This window comes from Tachysurus vachellii, chromosome 16 (genome assembly GCF_030014155.1).
Source record: "Tachysurus vachellii isolate PV-2020 chromosome 16, HZAU_Pvac_v1, whole genome shotgun sequence".
Taxonomy (NCBI): domain Eukaryota; kingdom Metazoa; phylum Chordata; class Actinopteri; order Siluriformes; family Bagridae; genus Tachysurus; species Tachysurus vachellii.
The window spans coordinates 6,266,611-6,284,566 of NC_083475.1; the positions used below are offsets into that span (position 1 = coordinate 6,266,611).

The window sequence follows — 17,956 nt, forward strand, 5'->3', positions numbered from 1 at the left end:
ATTTTTGTTTTTGATTTTTTTATTATTCGGCCCGACTCAGTTTTCTGAACCATTTCTCAAAAATCGGAGACCCTGCCTTTAATATTACGTTCAAACATCAGACTAAAGGAAATTGTGATCTCAGTGTTTTTGGCCATATCATGATTGCTAGTGGCTGGTTTCAGTGTTTTAGAAACTCAGATCTGCTGTGATTTTCATCTCTAGATCTTAGATTTTAAATAAAAAATGTTGTCAAACACAAAGACTACAAAAATAAGAAAAATCCACACACTAGGCAGTAGGTCTTGAAGTGGACACACCTTATAAATAAGAGATCAGAGGAGAAGGCCCTCAAACAATCACTCTTTACAACAGTTGTGAACAGAAAAGCATCTCCGAACACACAGTGTCACCCAGTTATAGAAAGGTGTTTCTAATAATTTGGTCATTGACTGTAGATGTTGATGTTGTGTTCACTTGTCTGAGGATCCTGATTGTAGGAGCGTGTTGAAGAAAAAAAACACATTCACTGTGTGTCACAATTAATAAAAAAAACATGTTAATCTTACAGTAGGTCTAAATGATATGCACAGTATCTATATAATATAAATATATTTTTAACAATTTCGGTAAAGCTTTAGTAATAATAATACTACAGTATGTTTTAGCTGAGAAATTGAAGCAAGCAATAAAATCACATTTTGAGTGAAACTTAAAGTCATTTTGATACAAAAGGATGAACTGGACTTGTGTATGGATTCACAACAGGAACAGATTTTTATGGAGAACGTAGGAGCTGTAAAAGAGCTCTGCAAGCTTACCGATAACCTGGAGACACGTATTGAGGAGCTGGAGGTGTGGAACGCTCGCCTGGCCAAGCTGAAGAACCTGGGGAGCATGCGCTCCAAAAGCACCGCTGCAAGTAAACGGTAAATGTCATTAAAACCCTAGGGTAAATATTTTAACCCTATTTGCTGATCGACGTCTTAATCAGTACATTTTAGGATTAATTACCAGTTAAACTCATTTGATTACCCTGTTTTTGTCTGCTGTCTGTTTTAACCCTGTGTATATTTCTCTTACAGAGGAGTCACGAAAAGCAACAGAATCCAAACCCCAGCTCCTCCCCAAAAGCCCTCACCGTTAAAAACTATTAAAGTGAGTTATAACAACCCAAAACCTATGACTCCTGCTCTACCTGATGTTAATGTTATGTTGTGTTTTACTAATGTTTTCTGTGTCAGGAGTATGTACGTGAGAAATACCAGCACTGCCTCCAGCACCGATTATTCCAAACCACAATCATTCTGCTTGTGGTAACTATGGCTTTTTGGTGAGTCCTTTTTCTTTTATATATATATATATTCAACAGAAACCAAAAATAAACATGCTGGTATCACTAATGAAAACTGGAAATAAATGTAAGAATATTACTGCAGTAGTAATTGAATATAGACAGATTTATGCAGAGTAGACATACATAAATGCAAACCAATTTCAAGTGGGGGGCACGGTGGCTTAGTGGTTAGCACGTTCGCCTCACACCGTCAGGGTTCGATTCCCACCTCCACCTTGTGTGTGTGGAGTTTGCATGTTCTCCCCGTGACTCGGGGGTTTCCTCCGGGTACTCCGGTTTCCTCCCCCGGTCCAAAGACATGCATGGTAGGTTGATTGGCATCTCTGGAAAAATTGTCCGTAGTGTTTGATTGCATGAGTGAATAAGAGTGTGTGTGTGCCCTGCGATGGGTTGGCACTCCGTCCAGGGTGTATCCTGCCATGATGCCCGATGACGCCTGAGATAGGCACAGGCTCCCCGTGACCCGAGGTAGTTCAGATAAGCGGTAGAAAATGAATGAATGAATGAATTTCAAGTGTAACTTATTACTACAAGTTAATATTAGTTATGCATTAACATTGGCATCTGTCCATTTTTCTCTTCCACATGGTTCCAGTGCCATCTGTATCACCTCACTGTACATGCTCACATTAAAAGAAGAGATACACTTTGATTCCAGGTACAGTGCAGTCATCATAAACACCATCGAGCACTTCGCTTTTCGTCCTTTAGCCATTTTAATTGTTATATCTGCATGTAAAGCGTATTGCAGTTGGTCCAGTTCATACTGTATAACATTGCAAACATGAATGTTTATCCATTGGACCTTTCTGTTTCTAGTAGTAATAGCAGTATGCATCCGAGCTCAGTCCCTACTACTACTACAGAAATGGTGATTACAGGTAAGAAAAATTTACGTCTTTTTTATGGTAATTACAGTCCGGCATTAAAATACTGAAAGTTAACAAATCGCAGATTTAGTTGTCTAAGTTTCCTTTAAGTTCTACATTTAACGTAGCACTACACATTATACAATATCCAGTGGGAGCTAACATACAGAATAAATATAGACAGTGTATAAAGTGGGGGGTCACGGTGGCTTAGTGGTTAGCACGTTCGCCTCACACCTCCAGGGTTGGGGGTTCGATTCCCGCCTCCGCCTTGTGTGTGTGGAGTTTGCATGTTCTCCCCGTGCCTCGGAGGTTTCCTCCGGGTTCTCCGGTTTCCTCCCCCCGGGTTTCAAAGACATGCATGGTAGGTTGATTGGCATCTCTGGAAAATTGTCCATAGTGTGTGATTGTGTGAGTGAATGAGAGTGTGTGTGTGTGCCCTGCGATGGGTTGGCACTCCGAGTGGGTTCGCACTCCGGTTGGCACTCCTCCGTTTGTTTGTTATTAATAATAACAAACAAACAAACAAAACACAACTACAACAATAAAAAATATGTTGAGCTAGTCTAAACTTTTTGGCAGAAGCAACCAGTCCTGGACTAATTATAAAATAGCAAATATGAGAAAACATTAAAGAATTGTTTAAGTGAATCGTTGTGATTTATGACCTTTTTCTTGAAGGGTGCCTATAATACAGAGTCACGTATATCTAGCTTATCTATAATCTATAAATGAATAGGGAAATTTTGTCTATTTTTATTAAGCATAAATGTGAATTTGGGGGCACGGTGGCTTAGTGGTTAGCACGTTCGCCTCACGATGGGTTGGCACTCCGTCCAGGGTGTATCCTGCCTTGATGCCCGATGACGCCTGAGATAGGCACAGGCTCCCCGTGACCCGAGGTAGTTCGGATAAGCGGTAGAATGAGAGAGAGTGAGTATATAAAGTGTATCAATCAATGCAGTAGTCAGCTTTATCATTGTATTTGTCTTTGCATTCTCTAGAATAGCCAATTCAGTAGGTGCCAAATGCTTACATATACATTATCTAAGGATCTTTAATCTCAAACAGCACATATTTCATTACTTTACATTCAGTTCAATCCAACTATCCCAGTTGTGAAGCATGGGGGTGGTAGCATCATGTTGGCAGGTGTTTATTTTTACTGGAAAAGGGAGTGATGCACTTCAGAAAATAGACAGTAGAATGAGAAATGGAGGATTATCGAGAAATACTAAAGCAAAACTTTAAGATATCAGACAGAAAACAAAAATGTGCTAACAACTGGGACGTCCTGCAGGACAATGGTCCCGAGGTCAAGGTGTGTGGAGCTGAGAGTTGGAATGTCTTTAGTCTAGGTGTATGAAATATTTTATTGTATAATAAGCTATAATTCACTATAATGTATTTACGAGAATCCTTTGCTCTTTAAAGGAATACTCCATCCCTTTTCAGCCAAATGGCTAACCAGAACATCTGTACTGTAGCTTATGCCTGATTACCCGAACAAGAGCCTTGACATATTTTACTGTACCGACAACGTGTTTGCTCAGAATGTTACTCAAAATGCAACCCAACTAAATCATAAAAGCAATAAAATTTCTAGGATGAGGAAAGATGACTTTCTAAAGCTGTTTTTTACTGAAGATGTATCCTGCTTTTCAGTTAGGGCAGGAATAGTAAAGTCAAATTTAACTGCAGTAGCTATTTAGCAAACTTTACAGACGCAACACTTGCACTTCCATTTGCTATAGGAATGTATGAATACGTACATATTGCTTGGATTGAGTAGATAAGTAAGCAATATACCATGACAGACCATGTGGTAATAATATAAATTTTATAAATTTATTTTTTAAACAAAATATTACACATTTTATAATTCAATTCAAATTTTTTTTTGTATAGCGATTTTTACAATTGACATTGTCTCAAAGCATCTTTACTGTCAGGGGTGCGGGGATAAAAACAGACCCAAATGCAGAATAGCTAAAATAAACTGGTTTAATAACTAAAAAACACAAAACAGGAACACAGACGAAACCAGACGAGACACAAGACGCAACGAAGCACGGTTAAATACACAAGACAACTAACACATGAGGGACAGGTGTGCAGAGGCGGGGAGGAAGAGACAAGGGCAGGGCAGACACGTGAACACAGAACATAAACAAAAGCACATGGCCAAAAGTCCGGGCAGAGTCCTGACATTTACAGAACAGAAACATAGAACAAAAGGTTATTATAAAGAATAATTGTTTGTTGTGGGACTTCCAAGAACAAGTTTGTTCCTGTTCCCACCTTTTGTATGTTGTCTTTATGTCAGTACAAGAAAACGTGTCAGAATTCTTACCTGTGGTGACTGTGAACACTTGCTACAGAGAAATAGACTTATTTCAAATGACGAATGTAGAGATGGTGCAATCATCTGAAACTTGACGTGAACTCTGTGTTTACTTTTGTCCTTTTGATGTAACGTTTTGAACAGCAGACATACTTCTGACTGGAAAACTAGAGAGATTTCCTTCCATGATTCTGATCTGATGTTTCACAGACTCCACAGTCTCACCCACTACATCATCTTCTGGCACTTGGCCACCAGAGATCGATTTCTCTAGCGTGTTTTACTCGGATGAAGTTTATTGCTGTCTACATACATCATCTAGCAGCCGTGTGTCTGTCACACCGAGCTCAGCTGTTCCCCCAGGCTTTCATAAAACACCTCCTCATATTGAAAATAGTCAGACAGGTAAGATATCCTACAAGGGCTTTAATACTGAAACACAAAAAATTGCTTTTTTTTTTTGTTGTTTTTTTTTTTGATGTGTTGATTTTTGTGTCTTTTCAGCTAATATTCCATGGGAATGGTTACGATTCTTCAGCGACTGTGAGATTAATGAGCAAAACTCTGACACAATATGAACTTCAACTGGAACTAAAATATCATTTACTTTTTTTATTTGCATTACTTGTTTTTTCTTTCTTTACAGGGACAAACACAACCATTAGTTCTATCCTTATCACCCAGAACCAGCAGGTTATAGACCACCAATATATAGACCAGCAGGACTCCCGGTAGACATTGTTGATTTATTGTCATTTTAAGAATCATTTTCACTCATAAAGCACAACACACACTAACATGTTTGTGCCTCTCTACAGGAAAGGGAACTACAGCTATCGGATCCCCATCAGCAAACACATTCCCATCAACATGCCAGTCACCCTGCAGATGACGTGCGTAAACTTCTCATTACAAGCATTCAGTTTATTATACCATTTACTTGTACAATATCTACAGTTGCTCTATAGCAACAGACACATCATCTATTTCTACACAGCTTAAAGGTGGGGTCTCTGTTGTTTGAGAAATGCTTCTGAAAACTGAGTTGGGCCGACAAACAAAACAAACGTGTAGCCAATGAGCAGAAAGGGGCGTGTCTTGTCAATATGGGCGGAGAGAGTGTTCAGTGCTCATGTGTGACATTAGCAGAAAGCGGTTTTAACATTGAAATGGAGGATAAAAACAAAGAAAGAAAGCGAAGAAAGACTTACGATAAGGTAAGAAGAAGGACGTGTTAATATAGGATCAGCTTTCCAGCGCTGGAGAGAACTGAAGGAGCAGGAAGTTGGTCACATATTCACAGATTGGAGTTTCCCGAGTCAATAACTCCTGAGCTAAACACTGTTACTACACAAATAACACCTCTTTTCTATCGTAGTAATGTAGAGACGCAGCTACAACCGTGTTTTGTGTAGTAACAGCGTTTAGCTCAGGAGTTATTGACTCGGGAAACTCTAATCTGCGAATATGAGGCCGACTTTACTTAAGACGCCGAGGCGCTTTTTTCCTTCTCGATAGGTGAGTAACGTTGGTTTTGCTTTGTTACACAGAACTAATATATGCCTTTGTCCTTTACATGATTATGCTTGTGTGTCATTTTTGCTTGTTTGTTTATCTGCAATCGTATTGTTCTTCCCTTCAGTTATGATAAAGACACATTTCTTTCCATTAGTTGCCTGGGTTACGTATGTATGTGTGGGCGGAGCTGTCAATACAGGGGTGGGACCTATTTGGGTTAGGGGCGTGTTTGTTTTGGTGATTTTATATGTCAACATTGGCTTTCAAGCAACGGAGACCCTACCTTTAATAACCGGTGGTCATTTGTGTCACAAACACAAACTCTTGGACGTCGGATGGAAATGCAGGATGTTTATTGAGTGTTACAATATTAGGTACAACTATCGCTCAGAATATAAGAAACAGGGATCAATATAGACATAGCGAACAATCCTATACATGTTAAGCGAATAGCAGGGTCAAAAACCGGGACAGATTAATCTGGATATAAAATGTCTAGGCACATTCGTGGACTAGAACAAGGCATATGCTTAGTCTAGAAACCATGTAACAGGTTCATAAAGAACAGGCGGACGTGTAAGGTTAAACATATAATTCGTAACTAGACAACTGAAACAAACGTGCAATAAATGTTTTTTGTTTTTATAAATATTGCCATTATAAATACAGCGTTTTGAACAACAAAAAAAAGACAAACAACCCCAACTTTGTCAGTCATCTGTATTTAAAACATGTATGTAGACGATTCTAAATGTAAAAATGAGTATATAAGTAAGAAAGTAAGATGATTTAGAAAGATAGCAAAGGAGGTTTTGAAGGTACTGGATGAGAAAGATTCCTGTAATGTGAGGACTTGATAATATCATTGCAAGGGAGTTCAGTGATTCTGAACGCAGAGCAAATTTAAAATATATGAGTAGGGTGTGTGATTAGAAGTGGTAATAAAATCGGGGCTATATTTGGTGTTAAAGAGAATAAATACCAGTGTGATGTTGTTTTGAAATTTTGTGCAGTGTGTTGATCAAATGTATATTTCCTCTGGTGTGTGTGTGTGTGTGTGTGTTTGAACAGCACTACTGAGCTGTTAGTGGCTCACTTGTGTGCGTATGAGCTGAGAGAGGAGTGCACTGCTTTGATGGACAATAATGACTCTGAATTCTACAGAGCCCTCAACACACAGGTAGCGTTTTCTCAACATCTGTCTCTATCTTTGCTGACCCTGTGCTCTGACTCCAAACTCGAAAGCTGGGATATATAAAAAAACGTATTTCACTGTACTGTAATGTATAGGTGAGGTAAATAAAGGCTTCTTCTTCTTATATGTTACATGTAGTAGCATGATGTGCAATGGTACATGTAGGTACAGTACAGAACGTGTACACATTTCAGAATGGAAAACGATGTATTTAAATACACTGCTAATGTAGAGTTTGGTGTCTTACAGGGGTACGTACACGAGTGGCCCCTGTCAGTCGCCCGACATTTCCGATCATCTTATCATTTTCGTCTCTCGGTAGCGGTAAGTCTTTTTACTTTTCTATAGATATTTTTCTCTTCACGTTTCACAAATCAGTACGAAAGTCCTAAGAGGCCATGCATTATTAGAAGATTTGTCATGATCATGACTTAATTTTCTCATGATGTCTGCTTGTACCGCATTGTTAATATGTAAGGGATTATTAAAACTTTATTCTCATAAATACTGTCATTTTAATTTATTGTTCTGTGATGTAAGAGCTCACAGACTATCTCTTTCCTCTTTCAGCTCTATTAACGCTAAGAATCTAAAAGCCGCTCCTACACTATATGTGCGTTTAGTTTAATTGTGCTTTCAGAAACAGAGGCTGGATTAACCTCAGCACCTGTCACTATACTGATTAACCTGTCACTATACTGATTAACCTGTCACTATACTGATTAACCTGTCACTATACTGTCATCGACGAGAAAAAATGCAGACATCACAACCTCCTTCTTAATGTTGGACACTTATGTGGAAGTTGTCATGAGTCACTGATCAAAGTAAAAGCGCACGTGATCTCTACTTTTCTAGAACATGTTCTTATGCAGGGGGGCACAGTGGCTTAGTGGTTAGCACGTTCGCCTCACACCTCCAGGGTTGGGGGTTCGATTCCCGCCTCCGCCTTGTGTGTGTGGAGTTTGCATGTTCTCCCCGTGCCTCGGGGGTTTCCTCCGGGTACTCCGGTTTCCTCCCCCGGTCCAAAGACATGCATGGTAGGTTAATTGGCATCTCTGGAAAATTGTCCGTAGTGTGTGATTGAATGAGTGAATGAGAGTGTGTGTGTGTGCCCTGCGTTGTGTTGGCACTCCGTCCAGGGTGTATCCTGCCTTCATGCCCGATGATGCCTGAGATAGGCACAGGCTCCCCGTGACCCGAGGTAGTTCGGATAAGTGGTAGAAGATGAATGAATGAATGAATGAATGAATGTTCTTATGCAGACATCGTGAGGAAATTAAGTCATCACGACAAAACAAAAAAAGAAAAATATTCAGTAGTAATACATGGCCTCTTAGGGCTTCCGTACATAAAGTTTGTGGATATACAGTGTGAGTAATATGTGATGAATTTCCCAATCTGATCTCTCCTCAGGGCCATGCTCACTGTTCTACAGACCCCAACTATGTGGGAATTCTGTTTACTGACTACCATTTCCATTTCTACCGCCACTGCCAGTGATCCTGGATTGATACTAATCACCCATAATAAACTAATCACAGATCCTCCTAATGCTTTGACAAGATTTAAAGAAGGAAGAAGTGATACTGACTACCAAGGCTTGGCTTGCATATATATGTGTGTGTGTGTGTGTGTGTTTGTGTGTGTGTGTTGATTTTATGTAACATATATACAGTAATCTGTCAATAGATAGTAGAAATATGGGTTAGGATAATACACTAACAAATACAAGGGCAGAGAAAAGAAATGAATCATTTGTGATTGGGCTAAAATGGAAAGAATTCAAAAAAATATCCAGTACAACAACAGGAAAAGTAAAATGAAAAATGATTCATAATTCAGTCCTTCAGGCTGAAGCTGCACGATGTGTGGGAAGTTCTCTTGGTTCTAGGGCTTGATGATGTTGGTACTTAGACTTTAGGGTCAACGGCCTTATAAAAAATGTATTGGCACTAATATTGTTAATGCTGAGAGCCTGGCAATGCTGGTACATGACATACCTGTCTGCTCCGTCTCTCAGGCCATTCGATCATTAACCGACAGCATACGGTGGACTTCAGCTATTAACGATCCCATATGCTCTGGAAATTGCTCATATGCTCTGTCACAAATTCTCATTTTATATTAATATATGTATTTGTGAAAAAAAAGTGTTCACCTTATCGTCAGAAGATCATGAGCTCGAATCATGAGATTATGAGTTCTACAGCCGTCCATGAACAAGAGCCAAAAGCTGTGCTCTATCTATCACCGGTGACACTGGCAAGTCTCAGGCATCACGTATATGGAAGAGAGTGGGTTTGTCTCTGAGTGTGTCACAATGTACTATAATGTACGGTGCATGAGCAGCAGTTTGAAACGTTCATGTGTTACTGTAGCAGGGGGCGTAGCCATCATTTAAAAAATGGGGGGGACGAAATGTCTAGTGTTATCTGTTTTTTTTTTTTTCAGTTAACCCTTGTGTAAATGACAGGTTTTATTTTTAATCATGATTTTTTTGATCATGCTTTATATGATTTATATGATTATATATGATTATAAAACAGAAAGAAAGAAAGAAATAGAACAGCTTGCTACTAGGACAGTACCCTTAAAAGGACATCTTTGTACCTTATTTACATTTTTTACATTACCCATCATCCTTTGCACCCCGTCATCCACCACGTTTGTTTCCTGTCTTCACCTGTCTGTTCACCTGGACTCTATTTATACTCATCACCGCTGTCTTCACTCATTGTCGGTTATCGTCTTTATTACGTTGTATGTATGTGTGATTTACCTGCTCCTTATTATTAAAATGACATCTTTAATGTCACTATTCGTCGTCCTCGTCTCTGTCGTGTACATACAGTGACACATACTTGATATTATGTAGAATTGGCAGTTAAACATGCTGTAAAATCTCAGTTCAACATTATCTTTATTCTTATTTGAAGGGTTTTGGATACCATATGCCATTCGGATACCATATGCCAACTTACACTGCTTGACATTTTTATAAAAAAGGAGTGAAGCGTTTTTGCCGCTTTGAGCTCATCGTAACCGAATGCTGGACCGTGGTGCGACTCGAGCTACAGTACTGGGGGCGCGTGATGATGACGTGACAAGTGAGTGACTGATTGCCGTGAACTTCATGTATAGACGATCTTAAACTTTCTTGTCTCTTTGAATTTTAAATCACTCTGCATTTATATACATTGCTCCATTAAAACCTCAACATGTGGTGAACACAACTCTCCACTAAAAAAGTGAGGGGGACGAATTTACTTTTTATAAAAAGTGACATGTCCCCCGCGTCCCCCGCGTAATCAACGCCCCTGTACTGTAGGTATGATAATGGTGAGCTGGTGGGTGGAAATTGGCAAGAGACCAAATTGGGGAAAAACCCGGCACATAAATCTTTGAACTGCAAGAATCATTTCTAAAATAAATACACATTATCTTTGGCCTGAACAGAATATTAGAACCCAGTCATTGTGTGTGTGTGTGTGTGTGTGTGTGTGTGTGTGTGTGTGTGTGTGTGTGTGTGTGTGTGAGTGTGTGCGTGTGTGTGCAAGTTACACTAGCTTACTACACAAGACTACACAAGACTACACAAGACTGCTAAAATGTCACTACAACAATCCCTAAATGAACAGGCTTCTATATAATGTATTTCTTTTTCTTCTTCTTCTTCTTCTTCTTCTTCTTCTTCTTCTTCTTCTTCTTCTTCTTTATTATTATTATTATTATTATTATTATTATTATCCATATTTGATATGGTAACTTTTGTTTGCACTGCTCGATGTGTTCACAAATTTTTGTATCAACCAAACTATGATTGGAGAAGAAGAAAATCAGCCATAATAATAATCACCACACAATTTTGTATTTAAACAAACAAAAAAAAAACAACACTAATTTGAATCAGAATGTTTGCAATGTTGTACAATTATTGTGTCAGTATAAGCAGACTGTAAAGAAACAAACTTCTACACAGTGACTGATGACTCATCATTTTAAACACACACACACACACACACACACACACACACACACACACACACACAATATAAAAGGCTACATACTTTGATACGAAATGCACAGCAAAATACGGCAGCAAGCGGAAAAATCTTGAATAATAAATATTTCTGTACTTATATACTACAGTATATAGCTATAGTTAAACGTGTCTAGTTTCCCAATTTTATTTCACAATTTCTTAGATTTGGTTTGGTTTGCTCATATAATAGGAAATGATAGGAAATGGAAAGATTTAAATGAGATGATGCATTTTTATTATTATTATTATTATTATTATTATTATTATTATTATTGCAGTGCATGTCAAGCTTTTTATGTAAACTGCTGTCCTTTTTTGAAGTATGTTCTCTGGTGAAAATCTCAGCAAGTAATATTGAATATTCACATCATAAATTTAATAAATTTACAACAGCAATATTTCAAGATTTTGTGAGGTAGAGCTTCTTACTTTAGATGGTTCTATGTCTCCTCTCTCTTGTTTTTGAATTCTTGGTGGTCAGACGAGGTACAGTTGGAATGGTTGGGTAATGAAAAGAGTTACAGTAAGTTAAAGTTCTACAGGACCTCTGTGGGACCTCTACCGGACCTTTCCTTTGTTGTGCATCAGAGAGGCAGGAGCGCTTAAACAGGAAGAACAGGAACGTGAGAAGCTGAACAACGAGCTCTTATGACTTATTCACGCTCCAAGACTGCAGAACTCACGGATGCTAATTAGATGTAAGGAGCGACAGAACCAGTGCGTGGACACACAGCAGGAAACTTGAAGTCATGGAAGGAGAAACAATAGAAGTGCTGCATTATTGAAGAATGACCCAAAACAGGATGACTGAAAAGAGCGATTGCTCCCCAGAGAGGAGGGATGAAGACGAAGAGTATATATACAGTATATACACACACAACACTCACACCTGCAGAGTCAGGAGCAGATAGTAAGGTAAGTGTATAGCAAATACACTTCGGAATAGCAAAGAAAAGATTCAGGAGACTGATAACTAACAACAATTCAAATTATTTCTGGACCTTTAACTTATTTCAAGCGTATTATTATATTATTATTTTTAAAAAAAACTTAAATTCTGCAAAATCAAAGTATTTCAAGCATAATATTTGTCAAAAAAAGTCTAAAAATATTAATACTTGATTTACTGTGTTCACACTTGTGGCATTTGTTTTGCAATGTTTAAAGATGCCATGTTGTAGAAGTGCAGTTATAAATGTGTAGCTGTCTTAATGGACCCATTGATCCCAGGACCACAATTTACATGGTTTAAAAACAAAGTTTGATCTGTTCAGTCTTTCAGTTCTCTCATTTAAGATAAAACAAGACAAAAAAGTCAATATCACAACACTTTATTTATTACTTTAATTCATTAATAATCTTCTTATAAAGATTCCAGCAGGACAAGCTCATCTGTATGGGTGTTGTTTCTATTAAAATGGCCAGTAAGTGTACAGGTTAGATAAGGTATCATTCCCTGACAACATGTGTTTGTATACTATATACAGTACATGTGAGATATATACTACACTATGTATACTATATACAGTACATGTGAGATATACACTACACTATGTATACTATATACAGTACATGTGAGATATATACTACACTATGTATACTATATACAGTACATGTGAGATATACACTACACTATGTATACTATATACAGTACATGTGAGATATATACTACACTATGTATACTATATACAGTACATGTGAGATATACACTACACTATGTATACTATATACAGTACATGTGAGATATATACTACACTATGTATACTATATACAGTACATGTGAGATATACACTACACTATGTATACTATATACAGTACATGTGAGATATACACTACACTATGTATACTATATACAGTACATGTGAGATATACACTACACTATGTATACTATATACAGTACATGTGAGATATACACTACACTATGTATACTGTATACAGTACATGTGAGATATACACTACACTATGTATACTATATACAGTACATGTGAGATATATACTACACTATGTATACTGTATACAGTACATGTGAGATATATACTACACTATGTATACTGTATACAGTACATGTGAGATATACACTACACTATGTATACTGTATACAGTACATGTGAGATATACACTACACTATGTATACTATATACAGTACATGTGAGATATATACTACACTATGTATACTATATACAGTACATGTGAGATATATACTACACTATGTATACTGTATACAGTACATGTGAGATATATACTACACTATGTATACTATATACAGTACATGTGAGATATATACTACACTATGTATACTGTATACAGTACATGTGAGATATACACTACACTATGTATACTGTATACAGTACATGTGAGATATACACTACACTATGTATACTATATACAGTACATGTGAGATATATACTACACTTTGTATACTATATACAGTACATGTGAGATATATACTACACTTTGTATACTATATACAGTACATGTGAGATATACACTACACTATGTATACTATATACAGTACATGTGAGATATATACTACACTATGTATACTATATACAGTACATGTGAGATATACACTACACTATGTATACTATATACAGTACATGTGAGATATACACTACACTATGTATACTATATACAGTACATGTGAGATATATACTACACTATGTATACTATATACAGTACATGTGAGATATACACTACACTATGTATACTATATACAGTACATGTGAGATATATACTACACTATGTATACTATATACAGTACATGTGAGATATACACTACACTATGTATACTATATACAGTACATGTGAGATATACACTACACTATGTATACTATATACAGTACATGTGAGATATACACTACACTATGTATACTATATACAGTACATGTGAGATATACACTACACTATGTATACTATATACAGTACATGTGAGATATACACTACACTATGTATACTATATACAGTACATGTGAGATATATACTACACTATGTATACTATATACAGTACATGTGAGATATATACTACACTATGTATACTATATACAGTACATGTGAGATATATACTACACTATGTATACTATATACAGTACATGTGAGATATACACTACACTATGTATACTATATACAGTACATGTGAGATATACACTACACTATGTATACTATATACAGTACATGTGAGATATACACTACACTATGTATACTATATACAGTACATGTGAGATATACACTACACTATGTATACTATATACAGTACATGTGAGATATATACTACACTATGTATACTATATACAGTACATGTGAGATATATACTACACTATGTATACTATATACAGTACATGTGAGATATATACTACACTATGTATACTATATACAGTACATGTGAGATATACACTACACTATGTATACTATATACAGTACATGTGAGATATACACTACACTATGTATACTATATACAGTACATGTGAGATATACACTACACTATGTATACTATATACAGTACATGTGAGATATACACTACACTATGTATACTATATACAGTACATGTGAGATATACACTACACTATGTATACTATATACAGTACATGTGAGATATACACTACACTATGTATACTATATACAGTACATGTGAGATATACACTACACTATGTATACTATATACAGTACATGTGAGATATACACTACACTATGTATACTATATACAGTACATGTGAGATATACACTACACTATGTATACTATATACAGTACATGTGAGATATACACTACACTATGTATACTATATACAGTACATGTGAGATATATACTACACTATGTATACTATATACAGTACATGTGAGATATATACTACACTATGTATACTATATACAGTACATGTGAGATATATACTACACTATGTATACTATATACAGTACATGTGAGATATATACTACACTATGTATACTATATACAGTACATGTGAGATATATACTACACTATGTATACTATATACAGTACATGTGAGATATATACTACACTATGTATACTATATACAGTACATGTGAGATATATACTACACTATGTATACTATATACAGTACATGTGAGATATACACTACACTATGTATACTATATACAGTACATGTGAGATATATACTACACTATGTATACTATATACAGTACATGTGAGATATATACTACACTATGTATACTATATACAGTACATGTGAGATATATACTACACTATGTATACTATATACAGTACATGTGAGATATACACTACACTATGTATACTATATACAGTACATGTGAGATATACACTACACTATGTATACTATATACAGTACATGTGAGATATACTGTACACTACACTATGTATACTATATACAGTACATGTGAGATATATACTACACTATGTATACTATATACAGTACATGTGAGATATACTGTACACTACACTATGTATACTATATACAGTACATGTGAGATATATACTACACTATGTATACTATATACAGTACATGTGAGATATATACTACACTATGTATACTATATACAGTACATGTGAGAGTCATTTATTAATCCAAATAACAAAACACAAAACAAATTTGTTTGAGCTGCTTCTATTCACTCTGTGCCTTAAATTGTGTTCATATTTATGTTAATAATATTTATATTTACAGAATTCATTAGAATTATTAATAATGCTTGGAAATCAGAATGAGTTTATTTATTTATTTGTTTATTTATTTAGTGTGTTTGTGTGAGAGACAGAGAGAGAGAGAGAGAGAGAGAGAGAGAGAGAGAGAGAGAGAGAGAGAGAGAGACAGACAGAGATAGACAGAGAGAGAGACAGACAGAGACAGAGAGAGACACAGAGAGACAGAGATAGACAGAGAGAGAGACAGAGAGAGAGAGAGAGAGAAAGAGAGACAGAGAGAAAGAGAGAGAGAGAGAGAGAGAGAGAGACAGAGACAGAGATAGACAGAGAGAGAAAGACAGAGAGAGAGAGAGAGAGAGAGACAGAGAGAGAGAGAGAGAGAGAGAGAGAGAGAGAGAGAGAGAGAGAGAGAGAGAGAGAGGTAAGTAAGTTGCAGTCAGCTGCATTTGAGTACCTATCTCATTTCTTCATGGCAACACTGAGTATTCAGACAGCCGGCTTGATTACAGCTTACAATGCTGACAGGACATAAAGGAAGACGAACACACACACACACACACACACACACACACACATGCAGAAGAACTCAACAATGGACACCATGTACTGTACGTAACCCATGGCTGAAAGCTAATAGTTTGTTCATTTTGTTTGCACACTACAGTAACCTCTGAAGCGCTACCTGGACACGAGCCACTCTAAGATAGTCGAGCAGATGGCTGACACAGGACAGCAGGAAGTCGGGTAAGATCCTGCATACTTCTGTTTTTCTGTCACTGATTTGCTTTCTACATAGATGTAGTTTGCAGAGATGTGTGTCCTCCTTTGCTGGCCAACCTTCCTGAGACAAAAGTAACCATAGATCATTCATTTACAATGAGAGCTGATGACTAAACGGCACGAGGTTGGCGTGTCCAGCGATGCGACGAAGTTGACAAATGCTGAACTTTATGTATATGATGCAGCCATGACCAACGAGAGTGAAGGCAATAGAGCGCACGCTACTTCTCCTTCATCTCGTATCTATATGGTGCAAATAAACACTGCTGAATTTTATACACAAACACTAAATCTCCTTCCAGAATATTTCATTTTAGCCACAAGAGGAAAACTGATTTGGAATGCTAGTCGCTCCACCAGCTGTTAAATGTTATTACTATGGCAAAGAGTAGAAGGAACACTTTGTGTGTTTAATCTCTGTATGTGTGAACGCAAGCTGTTATTCGACTTCAGTATAAACAACAGAAAAGGACTGTGTTTAGTATTCCTCCACAAGCAGATCTGTAAACAACACTGTGGTCCATGGCGATATACAACTCGGGTCACTGATCTAACTAAAAGCACCAGCTTGACATTTCGGTAATCCAGATGATGCACTGATTAAAAAATGTTGAACTAGATCTCAGAAGTCCTTTATTTTTACACAGCCCGTGTTTACTCCCGCTGACTGACTCTTCGGCTGCTCAGAAGACGGTCACGGACGATGACTTCCTGGATGCTCTACAAAAGCAGCAGATGAAACTAGAGGACAACAATGGCTTACTGGCAGAGGTAATGCAAAATTGCTCTCGTATCACTTAGCCAACCTGAGTGTTACTCTATCCTCTGCTGTCGACGAAGCTCCATCACATGCCTGTATTGTGTTATTTATTTGTTTGTGTAGTCAGCTTACATGACCTAATATCTCTATAACCGCCCCAGTAGACCAGAAACTACAACACTCCCTAAAATAAATAACAATTCTGTATAAAATGTTTGTCTTCTGTGTGTGTTATGTGTGTGAGAAGCTGGTTCGTATTGAAGAGAATCTGCGTACGCAGGAGGAGAGACAGCGGGAACTGGAGCGTGTAAGACAGGAAGAAAATCACCAACGCTGGAGAAGTCTGTGCTTCCTCATCCTCAACCAGCGCACTGCGAAGTATGAACACTTCATACGTCATATTATCTATCCTATATAAAAAAGGAAATTCCCTTATATATATACCTTTGTATCACACCGTATAACATTTTATTTGT

General features: G+C 37.1%; 1 protein-coding gene across 4 annotated transcripts in view; it reads left to right on the forward strand.

The window, feature by feature from the left end:
* Positions 1-10,081, forward strand: part of LOC132858715 (myelin regulatory factor-like protein) — a 26,026-nt gene extending 15,945 nt beyond the window's left edge. For 3 of the 4 annotated variants that reach the window (XM_060889152.1, XM_060889151.1, XM_060889154.1), the window contains 12 exons: positions 748-908; positions 1,065-1,137; positions 1,224-1,312; positions 1,932-1,994; positions 2,156-2,217; positions 4,760-4,954; positions 5,054-5,092; positions 5,196-5,280; positions 5,368-5,442; positions 7,139-7,247; positions 7,512-7,586; positions 8,679-10,081. In XM_060889152.1, the coding sequence (XP_060745135.1) occupies positions 748-908; positions 1,065-1,137; positions 1,224-1,312; positions 1,932-1,994; positions 2,156-2,217; positions 4,760-4,954; positions 5,054-5,092; positions 5,196-5,280; positions 5,368-5,442; positions 7,139-7,247; positions 7,512-7,586; positions 8,679-8,765 (1,113 nt within the window). In that variant the 3' untranslated portion in view covers positions 8,766-10,081. The remainder of the gene's footprint in view (positions 1-747; positions 909-1,064; positions 1,138-1,223; positions 1,313-1,931; positions 1,995-2,155; positions 2,218-4,759; positions 4,955-5,053; positions 5,093-5,195; positions 5,281-5,367; positions 5,443-7,138; positions 7,248-7,511; positions 7,587-8,678) is intronic. The other variant, XM_060889153.1, reaches the window with a different exon arrangement.
* The last annotated feature ends 7,875 nt before the right edge of the window (positions 10,082-17,956 follow it).